The sequence below is a fragment of the Dama dama genome, chromosome 33 (assembly GCF_033118175.1).
Source record: "Dama dama isolate Ldn47 chromosome 33, ASM3311817v1, whole genome shotgun sequence".
NCBI classification, from domain to species: domain Eukaryota; kingdom Metazoa; phylum Chordata; class Mammalia; order Artiodactyla; family Cervidae; genus Dama; species Dama dama.
The window spans coordinates 62,777,791-62,797,258 of NC_083713.1; the positions used below are offsets into that span (position 1 = coordinate 62,777,791).

Consider the following 19,468-nt stretch of genomic DNA (forward strand, 5'->3'; position numbering starts at 1 on the left):
TGAAAGATTATCTATTTAATCCTGACAATGGCAGTATACTGTTATTTGTCACATGATTGTCCCATTGATTAATATCAACTATTTTGCAGCTGTTCAAAATCACGTTTTCTCTTTCAAGGAGTTTGTACTTGGGTGAGAGACTGTTATTCCGATATGACTGTAAGATTTAACCAAGAGCCTGGCAACTTTTCTAAGAGCAGCTGGATTCCCACACCAAATAGCATTAGCAGGCATGTCAGCTAACCTTAAGACTGTCTTACCTCTGTCTTTTATAGATGCCTGAATTTACTGCCCTGCAATCGCCAACTTCCCGCTCCAATGAGACACCCCAGTGGACACCGGGTTGTTGACATCCACAACACCACTGGTTCAAGGCTGGAGCGGGTAATCTGCCTATGAGGAAAAGGCAAGTTTGTTTTTATTCAATGTGGAGCAGATCTCTAAGGTTTTCTGATTTACATCCTTCTTCATATTCCAGAAGAAAAAAATAAAAATACAGTGTAACTTCAATGATCTGAAATGTCTAGTTATAATTATGCTATTGATCCTTCTTCTTTAGGTATCAATACATTATAAACATCTGTGTTTAACTAAACTCTTGACTACCTGGATAAAGAGAACCCTGATATCATGTGTAGTATTCAAATAACTGAGGTTACACTGCATTGAAAACCTTAGAGAGTCACCAGTCGAAATGTTAGTCAAAATGCCTGCTAATGAACACGTGCTTGGGTATCCAGCAACTCTGAGTAATGTTGAAAGGTATTGGTTAAATGAAGTAGATTTCTATTCACCTTCAGTCCAGCTCATGTCTTACGGTTACTGTCCCACTTTAGTCATGATATAACTAACTAGGAAAAAGCTAAAAGATATTTAAAAAAGACTAAAAGATAGGCAGTAGACAATTAAATCAGATTCACATTTGCAGGTAAAACTTAATTCCTAAAGAAACATGGGATCCTTTTCAAAGATAGCTGTCTTCATTAATTTTAGTTCTGGTAACAATCATTTAAAAAGTACAAGCTTCCACCAATAAATATACCTTTTTGACAAAATACTCTTTGAAATGGAAGAAAACCAACTTAGTTCAAGCAAACAATATGATAGCTACAAGGGTAAAGATCATTATAACAAAAGAGAAATAAATTAATTAAATATAATTGTACAAACCAAATGGTTCATAATAGACAGAACCTTGAGAAGTCTAGCTTCAAGGAAAGAAGAAAAATTATGAACTGAAAAGCATTATTTATGGCATCTGAAGCTGACTGCTGCTCACAGATCTACTGCTGTCACATATGAAATTAATACAGACAATTCTTTTGATAGATCACCATGAAGAATTTTAGCTGAACTCAACAGGTTGCTTTAGGATTAGTTTCACTAATAGGCAAAAGAGGTATTGTGAACATATAACTTTAGGTGCCTCTGCATTGTGCCTTTTGCTCCCAAATATCAGCATTGATTATCTATTTCACCATACTACAAAGCTAACACTTTTTATTTTTATTTATTTATTTATTTTTTAAAGCTAACATTTTTTAAAGCAAATGATTCCTCTTCTTAAAATTTTTGCTCACTAAGTCATACATAGCTCAGAAGGGTACACAATGTTATGGATAATATTGGATTAACCAACCAACAGTCCCAGTGTCCTGAGATCTGTGGAAGAAAAGAAGCAAAACAAAGATGGAAAAGACAGTGAAATGATAGAAAATTAGTGAAAATGTAAGCGTTTTAAAGTTTGCTTTTTCCTTTTAAATTTGCCTGAAGTTGGCCGTAGCTATTTAAATTGTATTAATTTAAAATCCATAAGAAAATGGTTATTAAACATCACTGACATCATGACTTTTGAGGGTTTTCCTGCTTTTTTTTAAAAAAAGCAATACTCATTCACCTGTCTTATTTCAGTCCAGACTGGTGCATTTTACATCTCGTGAGCAGAGTGTATTTTTTAGACCTGTCACAAAGCTGAAGCAGGCTGCTAAAACATGTGGAAAACCTGAGATAAAAGATGTTACAGAAAGATAAAGAATTATCACACACACATGTAACAACCTTTCTTGATACTTACATTCTTGTATTGCTAGTTTTGTTTACTATGACTGACTTCCCACTCTGATCAACATTGTGGTCTAATCCAAAGTAAGCGGCAACTCTGTGCAAGAGCATCCTGTGGTAAGATGTCATTGGGGGGAATTTTTTACGGGGAGACCTAGAATTAGAAGAAAGACTAATTTAGCAGATCTTGAATAACTGTGATGACAATTTATTTTCATGTTAAAGGTCAGGACTTACTCATTATTACCAATGAAATCTAAAATTTCTTGTTCCAATTTCAACAGCATCATTCTGTCCCTGAAACAAAATATGAAAACTTGTAAAACTTAACACTGAAATAATCATAAATGTTGAATTTACAGGGCTATATATATTTTTTTTTTGTAAAACCTGTACACTGAAGAACATTACAAGCTTGATATATGCTTTCTAAAAAAGTAATATTTTAAAAGAATAAAGATGACTTTTTAAAAAACTTATGGAAAATTTCACATATACAAATGTAGAGAGAATACCATTCAATTTCAAAATTATCATTATATCATTATCTTGATCTGTTAAGTACTATTGTATTATACTAGATTCTGTTTTGCAAATACATGGATTATAACAGAATATTAGTCTTTATCCCTTACTCAATAAAGTAAGAAGCAGCAGGAAAACAGACATCTTTAGGTAGGCTCATGACTTTGTTACCATGCTCAACTCCATAGAAACAGTACTCTAAAGAACATGCAATGCCAGTAACAACAGAAATACTCCAGTGGGAATCCAATGCTGGTATATAAATGGAACCACAGCAGAGAAGTATGAACTATATTACTAACACTAACTCAGAGGAAGAAGACTTCAAATTATTCTGAAAACCACTATAACACATTTTTAAGATATTCGGAATTTTTTCAGTAAAATGCCAAAGTGAACCAAATATCTCCAATATTAAAATAAATAAGGACACTAGGGAACACCTGCACGTGCTCCTTCAGACCACTAGGGCCCTATTTAGTGCGCGTACAAAGCAAGTTACTGGTACCACTCCCCGAAGGACCTCCTTGCTCACACACCAAGAACATGGCTCAACAGAGTATTCCTGTGGTCACTGTAAATTTCATGTGCATGTGGGAAAAACAAAACAAAAACAAACCTCAAGAACCTTAAAGCTAGAAGCAGCTTTACAGAAGCAGCTTTCTGTTTCTGAAATTTTGTAAATCAAGAAAACTAGGCCAAGAGGTTAATGTTTCCCTCTCAAATAAACACTACATGGTGGATCCCTCTCAGATTCTAAGGGGAAATGATGTCCTCCATTTCCCCTGCTTAAGTTGCCTCAAAGTCTATATACATCAGCCCTGAGTTTGATCTCTCTGTACTGCAAAAGTAGTCTTATAAAACTGAGACTAATATTAACCATAAACATTTTTATATCAGTTGAAAAAAATCAAGAGAATACATGCCTAAGTGGTGATTTTAAACCCGAAGTGGAACAGGATTATATTTTAATAAAAATTTCAGCAACATTCAGTTTTTCTTCTTTAGTATACTCCACCTCAGCAAGTGGCACCACCTTTCACTCAGCATACTGTACTAGAAGTACCTTTTTTTGCCCACTACTATGCTTTTCCAAATCTTCCTGCGCAGTTAATTACAATTGCAAACTTTATCTATCTTCGATCTATTTTTCCTCTCCTTCCGCTGCCATTAATTACCCTGGACCACGTATTCAGGATAGTGATTTGACCTCTATGATAGTAGTATATTATCTCTCTGTATCTTCCCTTGTTCCCTCCAAATTTGTTTTACCTAGAACATCCGTAACAATCTTTTAAAAACACAAATGTGAAGACATGCCATGGTCTGGGGTAAACATTTATCACAGGTTTCCCATTTCTCTTAGGTTAGAAATGAACATCTGTAACATGGCCCATGGGGCTTCCCTGGTGGCCTGGTGGTAAAGAATCTGCATGCCAATGCAGGAGATGCAGGTTCAATCCCTGGGTCAGGAAGATCCCCTGGAGGCGGGCATGGCAACCCACTCCAGTATTCTTGCCTTGGAGAATCACATGGACAGAGGAGCTGGACAGGCTGCAGTCCATGGGGTCACAAAGAGTCACAAAACTGAGCACCCACACGCACTAACGCATGTGCCTTACAAGGCAGGTATGGTCGTCACCTATCTCTTTAGACTCATTTCCTGCCTCTTTCTCACAAAACCTTCATCATTTTGGCTAATCGCTGTATTTCCCAAGCTCCTTCCTCTCACAGGTTCCTCGAACATGCTGTTTCCTTTGCCCAGCACATTTTTTTTTTTAAACATTTATTTATTTGGCTGCACCAGGTCTTAGTTGCGGCATGTGGGATCTAGTTCCCTGACCAGGGATGGAACCCAAGCTGTCTGCATTGGGAGTGCAGGGTCTCAGTCACTGGACCATCAGGGAAGTCCCTAGCACAGCTCCTTACATTCTTTCATAGAAGAACCTGTTTCTTTCATACCTTTTAAGAGTATTTATCACAATTACTTTTACATAGTTATTTGTGCTACAGTGAGGAGCTCAACAAATCTGAGTGGAATAAATTAATCAGATTATTTTACCAATGTCTTTTAATGTTTTTCCTTAAAATTTTAGGGGAGGATGGGAAATTTTTACTTCCTTCATATGGTTTTCACTGAAAAAGATTTACTTAATGTTAAGACTCTTCTTCTAATGTTTTTGAGGGTCAATTTGTCTTGACATGGTAAAATTTTCTAATGTATTTTATATACTTATTTTAGGGGGAAAAAAGGAATCAGAGGCAGGCAACTTATTTAGCATTCATGAAACAGTGCATTTAAATTGGTTCCTCTGTTTGAGTTAAACAGCAAGCCTACAATATGTGAAATATTCTTCAGTGAATGAACTGATATTCAAAAGAAATTTCTGTTGTCTCCATGAAAGAAAACGAAAACCTAACAATTTTATTACTAATTGATACAAATTCAGGCTTTTTTCCCTTTTATATGTAGATTTATGGGTTGCAGAGGATTTTCTATTATTACATGGACCATTTATTATTAAATTAAGTTCCCCTACTTAGTTTACTAAATTTTTAGTTAGCAAAAAGTAGAACTTGTTAGAAAAATAGCTTTCCTAAGTTCTCAAGATTTACACCTCCTGCCTTGCATCTGCTACAGCTTAGTCCAAGTTTCCAAATTTTCAACTCTGTCATCAAGGTTAGATATCCTGGTAATGGCCATAAGTCAAAAATTAATAATCCTTTACAGAACCATTACATACAGTACTCAAACTAACAGATCAATAAATTAATTTTCATATGGCATAGGTTTATTAGCACATGAACTTATAGACACACATAGAACTTGTCATCGTATAATCTTTAAAAGAAACCAATACATGCTATCTGTTATTAAAGAAATACATAAGAAAAACAAAGACCTCAATCAAATTGACCAATAAACTACATGAAGTTAAAATGAAAGGGCAATAATCTTTTAGTTATTAGTGTTCTAGTCATCATACCAGAACTGACTTTTGAGAAAGTATGTGCAGCTGGTACACAAGTGGCAAATAAAAAAGAAGAAAACAAGAATTCTTCCCTTTGACCATCCCCTTCCCAGTGTTCTATATGAACTGGGTCAAATATCTGCAACAGGCAAGAAATATGCTGATTTAAACATTATCTCTAATAAAAGTAAATTCAGAAAATATTTCAAGCACAGAACAATTGCATGATGTTCCCTACAACAACATCGCTTACTTTTAAAATATATACCCTTAGAATCTATCCACGGGGCTGCTCCCCTCCACTGGTGACACAGTTGCCTATACTGTCCGTATTTCTTCAGTATGCTGTAGAATTTACAGAAAATGGTTATAAAACCAATGCAAAAACACATAAAAACCATGTCAGTGAGTGTAATCTCTATCCTGGGCAACTGCAGGTTCCTAGGTTCTCATCTAGTAATGACTAGTTATTACAATTTTTGAAAGTCATTTCTTAAAAGAGGAATTACAGATAAATGGTTATTTAACACCTGAAGTTAATCTACTCATTGGGATGAGAACAAAATTTAAGGATCTGAAGGAAAATTTTGAAATAAAATGTAAACTAGATTTCAGTATGATTCAAAATAAATCTGCTTAACATCTAGAATGCTCTCAAGTTCTAGTGGAAATCTGCCAGACTTGTTACTAATTTTGTGCCACCTATGCCTGGCGATTAATGGTGTGTTTCACTGAGAGACCACTGAGCCATCAGGCAAATCGTATTTCTCACAAAATTTAACATCAGCCACAACTGTGTGAACCACACTGACATCAGTACTGACTTACTCATCAGCCATTATATGAGTGGCTCACTTACATATTTTTTTGAATAAAAATGCAAACACAGAAGAATTAATGTTCCAATACATGCTGCACGACATGGATACTTGAAAATATTATGCTAAGTGAATGAAGCCAATCACAGGAGACCACATACATATGATTTCATTCATATGACGATACCCAGAAAAGGGAAATCTGTAGAGATAAGCTAGATTAGGGTTCAGGGCATAAGGAGGTGATAGCAAAATGGTTAAGGATTTCTTTTGGAGGTGGATGAAAAAGCTCATAAATTGACAGTAATGATGGTAACATGAATCTGTCAATATACTAAAAATCATTAAGTCGTACACTTCAAAAACACATATGCAGATAATGTAAAAACTTTTGCATTTGTAGAGGAAAACCGAAAACTGCACAAAAGAAGAATATTTTGGAATTTCTTCTGAACCTGCTATGGGTTCAGAAGAAAAAAAGTCCTATCTGTTTAGGATCCCTTCTTGCTTTACACAAACTAGCTATGTATTTTCTACCTTCACCTTAACCTACTGAGTTCTCATTTCTACCAGTCTACAGCAAACTAAATGTTTTGTTAAAGTAGCCAACAACTTCCTAGTTCCTTAATCTAACAGGTTGCTTCGTTTTACCTTTAATGAAACTGTTGCTGTTTGGCTGATTTCTAAGACAAATGTTCTCATGATTCCTCTGCAATTTCAGACTCCGTGTCTCTTACTTCTCCTCTACCTTCAAGATACTGTTTTTCCATAGAATTTCATCCTTGTCATTTATTGCATCTCGCTGGCCAAACTCACAAAACAAGGGTCACCTTTACTGATGACTCCTAATCTGTAACAGCATCCAGGCTCATTTACTTGAAAATCAGAGCTATATACTTAATCTTGCCACAGTGTTTCATCAGATACCTCAAACTATACTTATTTGTAACAGAACATGTCTTACTTCCCTCAGGCTTGTCCTTATTACTTCCCCTGTTAATGGGATTAACCATCAGTCCAGCTGCAAACCTGGCAGCTGCTCTGTTCTAACAAACCATGACTCTTCCATATCCAAAAAATCACCAAGTCCTGCCACGGGAGTAATTCTTAAACATCTTCCGAAAAAGCCTTTTCCTCTCTGTTCTCCTACCCACACTCCCTGCTCATGATTCTCGGCCCCTCACTGATGAAGTAATCTTCCTAAAACGCAAATCTCACTCTGGAATTACCCTATTCAAAATTCTGTCATGACTTCTCTACAGAGCATGCCATACTCAGTATTTCTCCAATGGTGCACTACTGCATCTCAGCGAAGATGATTTTTAATTGTTCATCACATCCCTGGCTTCCCATCAGCACTTCTTCCTCAGTAACCACTCCAGCGTGTTGGTACCGATCTAGGTTGAGGACAACTGAAGTGTGTCGTCATACCTTACAAACAAACTCCCCATCACTTTCTGGAATTACTTGCTACATGCCTTCCTGCCAGAGCCAGTGTACAATCTTGTCTGCCTGGGTAAACCACCTCCCTCTCATACTACTGTGCCCTAGCAATGCTCTTGTCTCTCTCATGTTCTCATGCTCCCATTGAAAGCACTGTGAATTCAAAATTCAGCTGAGGCATTATCTTTTCAGTGCAGCCTTTCCAGATCCTCTCAGAGGTGGGATCCCATCACTGTGCTTTTATAGCACCCCGAAAAACTTCTTTTACAACATTTATTCTAATTATATATCATGGGGTTTCCTTTTTGCCCTAGCACATAGAAAGTGAATATTTTAGGGTCGGAGATTATATTTTGCTCACCTTTATATCTACAAAGTTTAGCACAGTGCTTAGCACATGATAGATACCCAAAGAACACCTGTTCAATGGACTATTTTCAGTTGGGACCACTGAGGAATCAACTTGAACTGAAAAAAAGAAGTCACGCAGAGTTGACTGACTTCACACTTACACTTCCTACTACAAGAAGACTGCTTTCCATTTTAGTGGTTCTCCATTTGGGATTAAACTTAAATGTGAAATAGAAAATCAAGATGGTACTGAAAAAATAAATCGTCAATGAAATTAAAGGTGTATCTTGAAGTAAGACATGAGATAAGACTCAGCAATATTGAAGAGATTTGTTTATGTTTTTTTATCACGTGTGCCCACCCAATGAACTAAAAGTTTCACAAATTTAACTACCATTCTGGGGAGCTAACATCTGGGGGGGGGGGGGGGGTTCCTGACCTTCAAGTCTTCTACTCCAAGAATGGGTTGGTCAGATATTTTGTGAATAAACCTTTTTCTGGGAAGAATGCCTCAATGGGATCAATGACCTGCCAAAAAGTTAAAATCTAGTACCCTGGCAAAACAAAGGATTTCACAATTAGTTAGTGACTCAAATAAGCACCTTAAAATCTTTGGGTTGGAGGTTCATAAACTAGGCAAGAAGAAACAAAAATTCTGTACTCAGTTAAGTCCAGAAACTTGTTATAAGTGAATATAATATAAGAGTAATTTGGCTGAGTGCTTTATCATGAGGTATATTTCTCTCATATTTCATGATTAATGATAACTCGTTAGTCTCAATTAAGAACCAAACTATCTTAGTGATTCTTTATTTCCCAAAATTCCTACAAAGAGTATGAATTATCTTTATATCATCATGATATACATAATGCAAAAAAGGTATTTACACATGTGTATATAGAGGCCAGCAACATCGTAGCCCTAAGAAACTGAAATGTTTCTGGTGTACTTCAAATATTCTAATCTTATTCTAACTCAGTAATGAAAACATATATAACAAAATTATGGTACTCTAGAAGCAATGTAAACCTTATAAATTTAATTTTTACCTGGGATTGTTTTTTAATGTATTTACTAAAAATTCATGTAGATCTATGCCAGTTGAATCAGTGTATTCTTGACTGGAATCTAAAAAACAACAACACAAAAACCCAGTATAAAGTTGTTTGAAACAAATTCCTTTCCCTTCACACATGATGCATAGCAAATAAAATGAGATGCCCCACAATGAAAGAAAACTGATGAAGTAGGAAAATGGAATTTATGATGAATTCAGATAACCACAATTTTGCTACTTCTATATAATGAGTATGACATGGATTTATGTAACTGCATGTTTATATACCGTCTTAAAAAGAAAACCTTTCTCTCATATGTGCCACTTTAATTTACTCTGAATTCTTAAAGATCCTTTTATATACTCACCATAATTCTCATATTCAAAAATGCCTCATTAAACAAGAAGAACTCAGAATAATTCAGACAGCAAACTGAGTCTGCTTAGTTCAGTTGCAAATATAAGGAGGTAATAATTTGGAGATATGCAGGAACTTTAGCTCTGAAAGAGTATTTATCATAAAAAATTTGCTTTCAAAAAGAAATTTTTTTTTTTTTTTACAAATATTCACGTTTATTTCTTCTCCTTAAATGTAATATCCTTATGCTGTTTATAAAACTGGTCAACATAACTGTGTCTATAAATTTAAAAAGCATTTTTGTAGGCTTGTAGTGATATATGATGAAGTTCTTTAAAATTCACTCTGAAAGATAAACATCTTGGGTTTCCAAGAATAATCTTACTGCATACTAAACATTTTGGCATTAGCACTTTGTATTGTAAGGAATTAAAAATACATATTTTTAATGGAATCAGTATTTAAATTATAGTGATTCCATTATTTTGAAACAAGAGACAGACCAATAAATGATCATGAGTTATCTTCCTTGGTGACTTTGACATGAGGTGCAGTTTTTTGGCTAAATTATCACCTGTGTCATGCCATTTTGCCCAGAACTATATCATCCCTTCAGTCTGTTCTAGATTACTTTTATTAGAAATATACTATATAAAATTATTCAAGGGATAAAGGGTGGATCAATGGTGAAATAAAACCTTTGTTTAAAAAATACAGAAAAAAAAATACAGAAATAAATTGCAAACCTCTTGATAACATTTTTCTGGGCAACTTATCACTGGTTTTTTCTTTTTCTGCTTCATCTTTTGAGGGCTTCTCCTCTTTTTCAAATGATTGTGTTAACTGGATCTGAATTTTCTCCTGTTGGAAGGTAAAATCAGTTATTAAGTGAAAATATAAACATGATTCAGTTAATACCCCACATTTATATTGCTGATTAACAAAACTGCATGGAGGAAAAAAAAAAGTTTTTATTTTATCCAACAAGATTCTTCAAGCAAGAAAATACAACTTATTATAGCTTTACCATGTTAATCAAACTCTTGATTAAAAAATGTTAAAATTAATTTTTTGAGCTGAATATATCAATTGAAACATATCCCTTGACAATATCAATTGAAAATTATCTTAGAGAAAATAAATGTTTTTTGTAATAGTTTCAATGAATCTATTAAAACCCTTGAAGGATCAGAACAAAGGTCTTTTTAACCTACTTTTGCAATGGAGATACTACGGTCAAACCAAAGTATGGTAATTATCATTAATCATGACAATAGGAACATATGAGTGTCAGGTTAACACTTACCAAAAACTAATTTTCTTAAGTATCCACTTTAAATTCATATTCCTTCATTTTCTTATCATATAAAACTGTAAGTAAAAACTTCAAAACCAAATCCCAACTTTGATTATTTCCTGTTTGTGATTTACTATCCCTGTTCCTCCTCTAAGTACTACAAAATTGTTTTCGAAAGATTTCAGATAAGATTATTTCCCTTAGTGATATGTAACATTTACTTGTAAAGTAACCATTGTCTAAGACTGAAAAGGAGAACTAATTTTACATTTTTAAAACAATGTCATTACATGCAATTTCAGAACAGAAGTTACTAGAAATACAGCTGAAATAGGTTAAAAGTCACATGGCTTTGATTATTCAGGCAAAGTTATAAAGACAGACAGACAAACTTCCAGAACATTTCTACTAAAGATAAAGGTGTAGCCTATAGAGATGTAGGCTAAATTGCTGTATACAGTTGTTCTTTACTGATGGAGAATATTAATAAATAACTTCGCCTTTCTGGGTGAGGGTTGGTGATGGCAGTAGGCACAGTAAGTCAATATTGAAGGGATATAAATTTAAAGATTCTGAAACTTGCAGCCACCAGGATTTCTATTAAACATTTTCTCCCCATATGTGTGTATATATATATATATTTTTTTTTTTTTCAAAATGGAATTTTGCAGAAGAGTTTCAGATCTAATACATATACATATATATGTATATATATCCCCCCCGCCATGGGGTTTCTGACTGCTATTTTTATCTTTTCTCGGTTCTGATTCCTATTTCATCTTAGTTCAAAGTTGTGCTCAGAATATAGGACAAAAGTGAGGCACTGGCAAATTCCACTAAAATGACAAAATATCTGCTTATGCCCTCCTTTGTCTTATTTACCAAAGCTCATGTGTTAATCAACATCATGTATTTGTCAGTCATTTTTCTCATTATGACTCACTTTCTAATCTACTTTCCTTATATTTTTAACTATAAAATAGATATTTAAAAATGAATCCCAGAACTGTTTCAGAAGTAGAATATTTAGAAGTTTCCCTGACTTATAACTTCTATCCTGTTACTTAAGGATAATCTATGAAACCAAGGTTGGAAGAAAAGATTCCACATTTAGACAGATATTAAACTATTTTATCAAGGTGAATTGTATTTAAAGATCTAGTAGACATAATGTATCTAGGCTTGTCTTCAGTTGGTATTGAGGCCTTGTTTTCAGTAGCAAATAAATAAGACATATTTTAATTTTAAAAGCCTAAGTAAGTCCTTATACATAAACTCTCTTGACTACAAATAACTGAAATGATACCACTATCTCCATGGGCAGCCATAATTCCTTTACTCTTCACTCTGTCACTGACACCAGTTATTGAGGTCATTGCCTTCTCATAAGCTCTCATCAGACACAAGTGACATCTCTTTTTTAACTGCCTCTCAACCTTTCAAATAATGAGTTTTACTCCAGATTAATTCCTAAAAAATCACACTCTGAAGCAAGCGTTATTAGCTGGAAAGTGTCTGCTGTCAAGGATTAGATGCTAGTACATTTTATGAGAAATAATTTATTTTTCAATTCCCATTCAGGTGCAATTTAGTTAAACTCAACGCTTGGAAAAAGACTTTCTATTAAAAAGAGTATCTTTTGTTCATAGAAGATAATAACAGGTTATTATCCCAAAAGAAAAATTTAACTGTATCCAAGAAAAATTGAGAAATAATATATTATGTGGAACAACTGAACTTTGGCACAACCAGCTTATTCATTATCTATATGCTGCAACTCAGCTTTTTGAATAACATATACATCAATATACAACATATCCTCCTCATATTATTTCTTGCATAAATTTTCACTAGACACATCTATGTAGTACTGTAAGAACCTCCACCTCCCTTCCACCTCCTATCATAATTTTCAGATAGCTGAAATGTACCACATCAAACCAAAGATCATGTATGTTACACTTTTTCTCAAAAAGAAGACACTTTTTCTGGATTAATAGCCTTATGAATGTCTGACTTCTCATATCCTCAACCTCCTTGGACAAGTTATTCTATGGGGCTGATGGTGTAACATTTTGGTCAAAAAAATGAAGACATTAATTTTCAAAAAAAACCCCATTACGCTGCCTACTGCTCAACCCTGAACAGGTATATTCGTTACTCTGACATGTACAAAAGAACTTGTAAAACTGCTTTGTAAAACACAATTTACTGAATTTTTTTCAGAGTGTATAAATAACTCTTCAGCCTCATCAACAAGCATGCAAAAGCCAAGTTAACATCTGAAAACGTTCTCCAGGCAATAGTTCTTAGTAAAATATTTTGAGCATATTTCTATTTTTTTTGGAAGTTTATTTTTTATTGCTTAAAAATATCTGTTTTTATAGTTTTTATAGTTTTATAATACATAAAACTATCTTCTAATTATGTAAGATTTTAAATATAAACAAAAAGTAAATTTGATCCCTATATTCCTTGACACTTTGTCAATAATCTATTAAAAAATCTTCTTATATAAAATAAAAGCACATAGTGCTTTTTAAAAACAGAACACATTCTAAACATGTGACAACTACCTTCAGTATTTATAGTATACTTTTGATGGCATCATCTTCTAAATCAAGGCAAAGCATCAACAGTCTCTGCTTGAATCAACAAACATACAACTGGCATTAAAAAGGGGGCACAGAATCTGTCATAGCTCTTTTTGCTCTTTCTCCTTTATTCAATCATCTCTCTTAACCAAAATATTACCTCAATTCTTTGGAAACTAATTGTTAGGATACAGGGGGACTTCAGGTTATTTAAACTCTTAAAAGTAGAAGAAGCCACAAACAGCCAAAGTTATCACACTAATAAACATCGTTAAGGGGGTCCAAAAATAATTATATGTAAATATACAAGTGTAACATAAGACAAAGATCAATCTGTAGCTAAGACTAACAGAAAAGTAAAGTCATAGCATTAAAAAAATATACAAAAAGCAAAAAACCAAACTATTTGTTGAGCTTCAGTAGTTCTATACTTTATAAACAACGGAATAAGAAATATTAGACAACTATTAGAGCCAAGCTATTATGAAGACTGGCTTCACCATGCATTCAGATTAAGCAAAATGATACATATCAAGCGGAAGTCTTGGGTAGTCTCCCCTTCACACTCAAGAAGTGTTTGACAAATTTTTAAAAGCCAAAATCAAAAGGGAAAATTTCATCGCAATTACATTAACTGGAAGTACTACTTAAATATAACTTTTCCATAATAACTTAAAATTCCCCTGAAGCCATATTCTCAGTTAACTATATGATCTCTAAGTTTTTCCAGAGAGAAATCGCTGCACCAAGCGTTAGACTTATTGGTAGTTTTACTCAGTAAAGACATATACAACACATGTACATGCACATACAATTTTTATTTAACATTATGAAAAAATATTCTCCAGGAAGGAGGCTTTTCCATTGTATCTTTGAATAATAATTGTTTTGTTTTGTTTATTGTTTTGGTGTTTTGTTTTTTTTTTACCTGGTTCTCCTGTGATATCTCTGCTGTAGGGGGTGGTGGAGATTCTTCACACACTGCAAGGCTCCGAACTAGCTTTAACTTTGAGCTTGACTGAAGAAAAGTATTTAAAATTAACGCTACATTTCATAAATCTAGGGCTAGAGTTTAAGTTTCTTTATAATAGTTTCTGCTGTGTATAGATGTAGGTGAAATGTGCAAGTTAAATATATTATTAGATACCATTAAAACTCTTTGTTATGAGGGAAAACAATAACTGCAGTTTTAAAAATAATAGCAATAGCAAGAATGGGAGTAACTTCAATCTCAAAACCCAAAGAATGATGAGAGCCATTTTCTCTACAGATAAAGAACCATTAAAGATATAAAAGCAATGCACAAAAGCGACTAGGCAAGACAAAAACCCCAAATAAAACAAAATAAGCTTTCTGCCCCAAACAAAATGTGACAAAACTAAACTGAATGCAGCGCTGTATGAAAACAAAGATTCATCAAGCATGAGGGAAGGCCCTTTGCATGCCAGCACAAAATATTTACTATACCTTAGACCTTTTTCCTGTCTGTCCAAATGACTGCAATGGCCGCTGAATACACAAGAAAGATTTGCATTAAATTTCATACTGAAACAGAAAAATTGTTTCTTAGTACATAATCCTAAACCACAGAGAAACTAACTGCACAAAGAATGGAAAATGAGGAAATCAGAGTTGGTTTCAAGTAAAGAAATATTGATTCCTCCCAAAAGCACACTTGTAGAAGACTTTCTAAAATCCTTCTGTGAGTTGGCCATGTTCTTTAAATGAGCAAACAGCCATAATTTCTGTGTTGACTGAGCTAAACTGAATTATAAGGTAATGTCTTAGTAGCAAAATAAAATACACATTTTTTGTATTCTGTAACATATTACACTTTAGTCAAAGTTGGCGGGGGTGGGGTGGGGGGGGAACCCACAAGAAACCCTGAGGAATTTTAAGTAGCTATGCCTAGCAAAGTTCCAAACTTATGATACTAAAGACAAGGTTTCAAATGCCCATTGAATCAGAGTACCTCCACTTCTCTACTGAGCCTTTTTAGCACTGTAGTTCACCAGGCTAAAAGCCAAAATCAAAAGGGCAAACTTCATCGCAATTACATTAACTGGAAGTTCTTAAGTATAACTTTTCCATAATAACTTAAAATTCCCCTGAAGCCATTTCTCAGCTAACTATATGATCTCTAAGTTTTTCCAGAGAGAAATCACTGCACCAAGCCTTAGACTTATCGGCAGTCTTGGCTGTACGTCACAGTACAACCCCAGTTTATCAGCTGGAATCCTATTTGTCTGGTCAAGGGTAAAACAATGAAGTAGAAATGAAGAAAAGTGAGCAAAGTTCCAATATGCATGTTCAGCTTAACCACCAGATCATCAATCACACAACTGGGGAATCCACTCGGGTGAGTGGCTCTGGTCTGTGATACCAGGCTTTGGTTTGAGAAAACAGCTGAAGGGCTTGTGAACTAGATTCTGGAAGATTTTCTTTGCTTCCATCTCCTTCTAATCTACCTCTCTCACCCCAAACCCAAACAGTACAAGGCCTAGTTATCTATCACTTAAACTCATTAAAACCAAGGAGCCAGTTTGATACCAGTCATAAAACAAAGTCCTTAATACCTAGATTAGTATGCTTCACATATGAATAAAAGCCACCATTTCATTCCAGAATCTGAAAAGGCCTTCCTTGTAGAACCAACAGAAACAAGAATCTATAGCACCAGTGTGGTCTGTCTCCCATTTTGAGGTCAAAGTTCTTGAAATAAGAAGCACTGTACTCTTGGGATTTTGACCCTGGATTTATTCAACAGTAAAAATTAGCAGTACCAATGACAAAAGAAATACAGAAAAAAAAAAAAAAAAAAAGAAATGACTTTGTTTCTTCAAGAGAAGAAACGATACAGATGCACGCACAAATGCCCATGACAGCGCTGGCTAAGAGAACTTCATGTTGGTCTGTCTTCTATTTACTCACTTCTTTAATTTATTCAAGACAATTTCTGTTACCACTACATATAGAATTAAAAGAGGCTATGTTACATAGAGTAAGGGTTTACAGAAAAAAATTGGAGAAAAACCAATAGATATGAGCAAAATGCGCATGACTAAATAAGTTCTAAGGAAAACAATTAATGATTTATTTCAGTCTTCTGATTTAATCCCTCACAATTCTAAGTATCAATGGCACAACACTTTCTCTTATAATTTTATTTTTTAATGAAAAAAAAATCATTAACTGGCAAGTAAAAACTGCATTCATATGCTGGACCAGATTCAAATTTCTAGCTTTGCTTCTTATGAATGGGTGACCCTAGACAAATTATGTCATTTTACTTTCCTTGTATAAAAGTTCATACTACTTGTATTAATTCTCAAAGTTCTTGAAAAAGTTCAGTGAAATGGTAGATTTAAAAAACGAGGGACTTCCCTGGTGGTCTAGTGGTTAGGACTCTGCTCCCAACGCAGGGGACCCGGGTTTGATCCCTAGTCAGGGAACTAAACTGCACATGCTGCAAGTAAGACCTGGTGCAACCAAATAAATATAAAAAAAAATTTTTAAAAAAGAAAAGGGCTTTGGGGAGGCTGTACACTGTCCCTATAGTAATGGTTCAGAATTTTCATAGATTTACACATGCTTTAAACGTCTCCATTTTAACTCATAAGAGCTCTTTGATGAAGGAAGATTAAACCAAAGAGGTAAAATTATCTCAGTGTGACTTAACATGTTCTAAGTTCCTGCTACATGCCAGACTCTGTGCCAGGTAGTAGGCTTATAAAGATGAATAATAGTCACACAGAACCCAAGATCTTCAGAATCTTAGTCCCGTGCACTTTATATCACACCTATAAAAAAACATTCCTGTGAGTCAAATACTATTTGTGATTGACAGAATTCTAAAGATAGCCTTCTAACATTTCCCTCCTCTGGTAAATTAATGAAATGCTAATCTAAATAAGGTTGTGAAAGAATTTTGCACATGTAATTAAAGTACCAAGTCAGTTGCTCTTAAGATAGAGATAATTCAGCTGGGTCTGACCCGAACAAGCGAGCCCTTTAAAATTTCTTTGGTTGGGAGTGGGGCGGCAGGTTAGATTCAAAGGGTGAGAAGGACCTGACACTGCACTGCTGGCTTTGAAGATAGAGGGGACAGAAGAGGACTACAGGCAGCCTCCAGGGGCACAGAGTGGCCCGTGGCCAAAAGTCAGCCAGGAAACACGGGCCTCAGAATTCCAGCTGCCAAACACTAAGGCGCTGCTGTTGTTGGTATGAGTGTGAAAACAAACTCTTCCCCAGAGTCTTCAGATTAAGGGCCCAGACTGGCCAGCACCTCTACTTTCAGCCTTGAGAAACCCTAAGCAGAGAACTCAGCTGAGCTCAACCGAACTCCCAACTTACATAACTATGAGTTGAAAACTGGACATTGTTTTAATCCTCTAAGTTTGTGGTGATATGTTATGCAGCAATAGAAAGCTACTACATAAGTAAAGCATAAACTGCCAAAGTGGCATTATTCAATAAAAATCACTTATTATTTCATATCAAATGACAAAGATACTAATTACATAATAAATACCAGAAAATCTGCCATATACACACAAGCACACACAACAGAGAAAAGAAGTTTGGCTTTAAATAAGAATGAATTATTTTTAAAGTGGATTTTATTATTTAAAGCATGCCTTTCACTTTTCCACCCCCATTCCGCTCCACCCTTCCACCCTCCATGTAGCCTACATATATTTGGATTTTAGCTCAGCCCAAGCCAAGCCTCCTTCTCAATTTTTTTTTTTACTGTGGAGAAGTACATATAAAATTTACCATTTTAATCATTTTTAAGTATGCAGTTCAGTAGTATTAAATATATTCAAAATGTTATGTCACTACCCACACACCATATCTGTAACTCTTTTCATCTTGTAGCCATTAAACATTACTCCCCATCTTCTCCCATTCTAACCCCTGGTGACTACCATTCTACTTTCTGATTTTGAATCAAGTACCTCATGTTAGTGGAATCACAAAGTGCTTATCTTTTAATGACTGACATTTCAGTTAGTGTAAGTATAATAACCTCCACGTTCATCCATGTTGCAGCATATCACATAATTTCTTTCTTTTTTAAGGCTACATGTTATTCCATTGTATGTATATTTCATATTTTGCTTATCTACTTATCTCAAGATAAATGCATTTGGCTTGACTCCATGTTTAACTATTGTGATTAATGCTGCTATAAACATGGGTGTACAAATACCTCTTCAAGATTCTGCTCTCAGTTCTTTTGGTATATATCTGGAAGTGTAACTACTGGATCACAGACTAATTCTATTTTTAATTTTTTTAAGAACTGCCATTCTGTTTCCCATAATGTCTGTATCATTTTAAATTCCCAACAACAGTGTACAAGAGTTCTAATTTCCCCACATCCTTGCCAACACTTGTCTTCCTACTTTTTGACAGTGGCCATCCTAATGGTGTAACATAGTATCTCGTACTTCTGATCTGCGTTTCCATAGTGATTAGTGATATTAAGTATCTTTTCATGTACTTACTGGCCATTTGTATATCTTCTTTGAAAATGTGTATATTTAAATCCTTTCTCCATTTTTGAATTGGGTTGTTTGGGGTTTTGTTGTTGTTGTGTTTTAGGAGTTCTCTATATATTATGTTTATAATATCTTCTCAGACAAATGATTTGCAAATATTTTCTCTTAGTCTATGGATTGTCTTTTTACTCTTTTTATAGTCTTTTGCTGTAAAAAATTTTAAAATTCTCATTAAGTCCAAACTGCCTGCTTGTGGTATGACAGCCAGGAAATCACTGCCAAATTCAGTGTTGTAAAGCTTTTGTCCTATGTTTCCCCTCACCTCTTAAGAGACTGATTTTTTTTTCCAATTTGGTACTCCGATTAGAGTAAGAACATGAGATCAGTTGAGAATAAACACTGAATTATTACTAAAATACTGTGATATAGCTTTATATTGATTGTACAGAGGAAAAAAATAACACTGGAGTTAAGGCAATAACCACAT

The 19,468-nt window shown here is 34.5% G+C and overlaps 1 protein-coding gene across 7 annotated transcripts in view; it reads right to left on the minus strand.

Annotated features, from left to right (window-relative positions):
- R3HDM1 (R3H domain containing 1) overlaps positions 1–19,468 on the minus strand; it is a 152,905-nt gene that overhangs the window by 58,679 nt on the left and 74,758 nt on the right. For 6 of the 7 annotated variants that reach the window (XM_061135663.1, XM_061135661.1, XM_061135660.1 and 3 more), the window contains exons 4-9: positions 14,945–14,986; positions 14,406–14,495; positions 10,333–10,447; positions 9,221–9,299; positions 2,299–2,358; positions 2,075–2,215 (exon numbers count right to left, since the gene is read on the minus strand). In XM_061135663.1, the coding sequence (XP_060991646.1) occupies positions 2,075–2,215; positions 2,299–2,358; positions 9,221–9,299; positions 10,333–10,447; positions 14,406–14,495; positions 14,945–14,986 (527 nt within the window). The remainder of the gene's footprint in view (positions 1–2,074; positions 2,216–2,298; positions 2,359–9,220; positions 9,300–10,332; positions 10,448–14,405; positions 14,496–14,944; positions 14,987–19,468) is intronic. The other variant, XM_061135664.1, reaches the window with a different exon arrangement.